Source organism: Sphaerodactylus townsendi, linkage group LG12 (assembly GCF_021028975.2).
Source record: "Sphaerodactylus townsendi isolate TG3544 linkage group LG12, MPM_Stown_v2.3, whole genome shotgun sequence".
Classification (NCBI taxonomy): domain Eukaryota; kingdom Metazoa; phylum Chordata; class Lepidosauria; order Squamata; family Sphaerodactylidae; genus Sphaerodactylus; species Sphaerodactylus townsendi.
In genome coordinates this window covers 35431949-35436761 of record NC_059436.1, presented here as the reverse complement: position 1 = coordinate 35436761, position 4813 = coordinate 35431949, and the positions used below count along the sequence as shown (strand labels likewise).

Here is a 4813-nt window from a genome sequence, read left to right as displayed (position 1 = left end):
GCAGTGTTATTAAGACATTGTAAGATTACCTTGAGCTTCGCTCAAACTAACACAATACAGCTTCCGTGATAAACACAGGGGAAAAAAGCCTTCGCTTTAGGGAATGACTTTATCTTGAGGACTAGCAGCATCAGGAGGCTAGCACCTAGCAGTCTTCAGGATGGCAGTTTCTAGGGCAGTGGTTTTCAACCTTCCTAATGCCGTGACCCTTTAATACAGTTCCTCATGTTGTGGTGACCCCCACCCTAACATTTATCCATTTTACAGATGGAGAACACTGATGCAGAGAGTCTCAGGCGACCCCTGTGAAAGGGTCGTTCGACCCCCAAAGGGGTCCCAACCCACAGGTTGAGAGCCACTGTTCTAGGGCCTGTATGACATCCCCCCCACCACCACACACAACTCCATTCTCTTTCCATGGCTCAGTGTTCCACACAGGCCAACTAGTAACACTCAGACACTCTGGGTCTTAGCTGTGACACTTCTGCCCTGCTAAACCTACCTTCCACTTCCTTCGCAGCACTACTGACTGTCACCCTCCTGCAATTGCTCCTCCCACCAGGCAGCAAGAATGGTTCTGAGCATCAACAGCTGACCTGCAGCGAGTGTGTCCTTAAGACAAAAGCTTTTGACCTGTTGAATGGCCAAAGAAAGGGAGAAGCTAATTGGACTTTGGAGCTAACTTTGGGGCGCTCTCACTTCAGCAAACGTTAACCTGCCACGGGGCCACCAACTCAGCCTCCGCTTCAGAGAAGCCAGAAAAAGGTGGGCTTTCCCTAACACCATCTTGATAGGTACAATGGTCCATGGCTCAGTTCAGCAAGAAGATGGGAATAAATATCAGTGAATGAACTGCAGTTTTGTTCATGACAGTAGAGCCGCCGGGGCTGGAAGATCTGCATGGATCAGCCAACCTGTGTTCCTGTAGTCTCCCTCTCAGCTAAGAGTCCAGTTCAAACTTTATTTGTCCAGTATGAGGAACAGCAATAGCAGCAAAACGATGGGCAGGAAGACAAGCAAGAGGCTCAGCATCTCAGAGATTAGCAGTCCCACCAATGCTAAGCGGTAACCCCAACGGCAGTGGCGCTCCAGGTGGCCTAGCCTGTTGATAAGGGAAGTCGGGTAGCGGAGACAGGGCAGGAAGCCGACCATGCGGGTGGTGCGGAAGCGGACCTGGAAGTGATGCTCCAGGCTTCCCCAGACCCCCGGACGCCGGGCTGGAAAGGCAATGAAAGTTGGAGGTGCCACGGCTGGGCTCTGCTCAGAGCTCATCAACAGCATCTCCTCTTGCAGTCTGCAGATCTCCCACTCCATCATGGGCGTCTTCTGGCGACAGATGGGGCAGCGCACCCGTCCTATGTCTGCAGCACTGGATGCTTCCATGATGGAGCGCAGGCACTGGCCACAGAGCACGTGGCTGCAGTTCAGCAAGGCTGGCCTGCGCTTGTCTTGGTCGTACAGTTCCGTACAAATGGGGCACTCCTGCTCGTCGACGTGGTCGTCCTCTGCCTGGATGCAGCAGGACTGTGTTACAAACCCCGGCTCCCCTCTGAGGATACAGCCCCTGGTGTCCAACAAGTGTTCTGACTCAGTGCCATTTTCCTCCAAAGAAAGCTGTTGCTCAACTTTGATGCTATAGTTCTCTTCCTCCACTGCAAGGGGAGCAAGCATCACTTCCTTCTCTCCCTGTGGGGCTGTGGAAGGGATCCAGTGTTCTTCAGGACAGCAGGCAGAGGAAGACTCTTTTGGATGAACAGGAGGTTGTTCTGGATCTCCCTGCTCAGCCAATGCCATCTGGCTACGGCTCAGGTCCTCCTGTGAGCTCCCCAGGTATGTGGCCTGATCTTCTGAACAGACACTTCCTTTGCACTGGGTCTGCACTGATGCTCTGAACTCCACCGTTGGGCCCCCAGCAGCAAGTCTGTCCTCAGCAGCCTCTGCATACAGAGAAGTGTTACAGCTCTGTTCCACATCTGGGGCTACAGTCTGGCTAAGGATCCCAGGAGGGCACACATTCAAGCACACCTCTTCCTTCTCCAGGTCACATGAAAGAGCTGGCTCTGACATTAGGGCTCTTCCTGGCTCCAGGAGGGCCCCAGCCATTGTGCTCCCAGGTTCTGTATCAAGAAAACAGCTGGCATCCATGCTGCCCTGCAGTCCTGCTGTTTTTCAGCCACAACCTCCTGCCGCTCAATACCTGGTAAACATATGGCACCCAACCGGTTTCCATGTTGCCTGCTTCTGAAATCCTGCTGCCTGCTGCCGGGCCAGGATCCGGTTCCCAGGAAATGGCAGAAGACACAGCAGGCCTGGTATGTTTGTTCTTCCCTCGTCCAAGAAAAGTCCTCTTTCACTGCCACTGGCGGGGCCCTGCGGTGCAGGTTCCAGGCTTCGCTTCCTCTGAGCTGCCGGCTCTCCAAGTTATGCCTTTTCTATCTTCCCAGGCTCAACAAGTGAACTGCTCTGACTGTGGCCAGGCTGGTTTATCAACTTGCAAGACTCTGCACGAATCAAAGCAGGAACTCGGCCCAGACCAAAACAGCTGCCAATCCAAGGCTGGTCACGGCCCAGAGGGCGGGGCTGGTTTGACAGGTAAAACCTTCCTGGGCCGCAGGTTTGCCTCCTTTCATCTTATCAGCCATTAAGCGAATCTTTGGCCGGAGATTTTTGCACCAGGCACCGCTCTCTTCCCTTCCTCCTTCCAGGGCTTTGTTTCAACCACAGAGTCCAGGGTCCTACGTGTTTTTAGAATTAAGCAACACTTGCAGGGAAATGAGCGAAGCCTTTCTGGGTCATCATCAGAATCCAAACTTTAAACAAAATCATTTTGAAAGGGAGGAAGAAACCTTTGCATCCAAGAACCCATTTCTATCACATGGAACCAAAGGTGCCACTTTGTACCAAGTTAGACAGAGCTACAGTTCCTCTGGCTCTGTATTTTTCTGCTCTAATAGGCAGTAGCCTTCCAGGATGTCAGGCAGAGGAAAGCATTTTTCAACACCAGCTACCTGAGACCCTTTTAGGCAGGGATGCTGGGGGTTACCCAATACCCAAGAACCTTGAATGCACATGAAGCTTTGTATAAAGATAGCTGGCCTTGAATACCCTGAGAGCAAACCACAAAGGAAAGGTTAGTTAATGCCTTCATACCCACTGGTGAGCTTCCCAAAGACCTTTGATTCTTCAACAGATTCTAGTCTTTTATTAGCTTAGATCTATTGCTTTTCCTGTTTCTGCTGTTTTATTGCTACCTTGTATATTAGGCTTTAATGTGTGCACTTTTGCTTTGTTTTTGTTTATAACAACTTTGCAAGCCACCCTGAGTGCTATTTCCAGGAGATGGGCGGGGTGCACATTGTTACAGTGACGAGGATCATCTGGTTGGCCACAGGTGCAAACAGGATGCTGGACTGCATGGAACCTTCGGTCAGATCTGCCTGGGCTGTTCTCATACTCTTATTTCAGCTCCTGCTTCCTTAGCGACTCATAGCAGAGTAATGGCCAGCCCAAACCAGCCAGTCACTTCTCTTCCCTTGCCCTGCCCTTGTGGCAACACTTGGCCTGGCTGACACAGGCCACAGTGTGAATGGGGTCACCGTCCTGACTTAGCTCCTGGGCTTTGTTGAGCTCTTGCTCAACAGGCAAGGCTTGGTGATCAGGAAAGAAAGGCTTAGCCTGGCATCCTGGTGATCTTGCCCTGAAGGAATGAAGGCATCAAAAGCATGTACTGATAAGGACTCAGAACTAGCTGCAGCAAGAGATCAGGCGCACACGAGGGCGCGCGCAGGAGTGCTCGATCTTGGGCTGAATTACTGGGTCTGCTCAACACACTTCCACTTTTGCGCCAGAAAACTAATTAGCTCAAGACTACAGAATATTCAACTACAGAATATTCAGCGCTTTATTTCCAAATTGGCACCCTGCTTTTTGAGTCCTGTGCCTTTGAAACAGCTGACCAGCTGGAAAAATATTAGGGTAACAACATCAGGAGAGCCTTGCTAGATCACAGCAGACCTAGGTCAGCGTCTGGTTTCCTGCGGTTGAGGAAATACCCTCAAGCAAAGCCACAAAGGGAAAACCTTCGATTGTCATCCAGCAACAAGAAAATACTTGGCATTTATAGAGTGTTTTCGCTGTTTTAAGTGCTTCATATGCATTATCTTCCTGGCAAACCTTACAACAGTCTTGTAAGGAAGGTCAGTATTATTTTCCTCATATTGTAGATTGGGAGAGGAGAGATAGCAAAGTGGCCAAAGTGCTAGTGAGTTTGTATCAATGGTGGGTCTTGAGCCAGAGTCCTGAAATCACAACTTAATATTCTTTCAGCAATTACAGCACAGATGCTGCACTGATTTTCAGAAACGGATTGCCTTTGAACCCAAGAGTTCCATTTAAAAATCAAGAGTCTTTGAGTGCTATCTCCTTCTACAGCCCACCACCTTGTATCGTGACAGTGAGTTTCACAAGTTAATTGTGCACTGCATAATGAAGTACTTCTGTTGGTCAGCCCTAACTCTGCCAATCAATTTCATGAGGGTGGGAAAACTTAACTGTAGTACTATGAGAAGTGGAGAAAAAAACGTTCTGTCAACTTTCTCTGCAACCATTGGAGTATACATCCCTTTACCTCGTCACACAATGAGACGAAATGCAGAGAAAATTCACAACAAGAAAGAGAAGACCCTACAGGAACAGTCCCCCTCATGGGGAAGATCCTGAAACAATTAGAGTTGGCTACTAACAGAAGCAGACTGTCAGACAAAATAGACACTGGGCTGACTTGTGTTCTTAATGACATGGTCAACTGCCTGGC

At 49.8% G+C, this 4813-nt stretch overlaps 1 protein-coding gene across 1 annotated transcript; it reads right to left on the bottom strand.

Annotated features, from left to right (window-relative positions):
- Window positions 1–289: 289 nt before the first annotated feature.
- Window positions 290–4668, bottom strand: LOC125442031 (ring finger protein-like). The gene has a single exon (XM_048513128.1). It carries the CDS (start codon window positions 2143–2145, stop codon window positions 961–963), a length of 1185 nt encoding a protein of 394 aa, XP_048369085.1. The 5' UTR covers window positions 2146–4668; the 3' UTR covers window positions 290–960.
- Window positions 4669–4813: the final 145 nt, after the last annotated feature.

Coding starts and splice junctions, on each gene's coding strand:
- LOC125442031 (XM_048513128.1), bottom strand. CDS start 2,145: ATGGATGCCAGCTGTTTTCTTGATACAGAACCTGGGAGCACAATGGCT.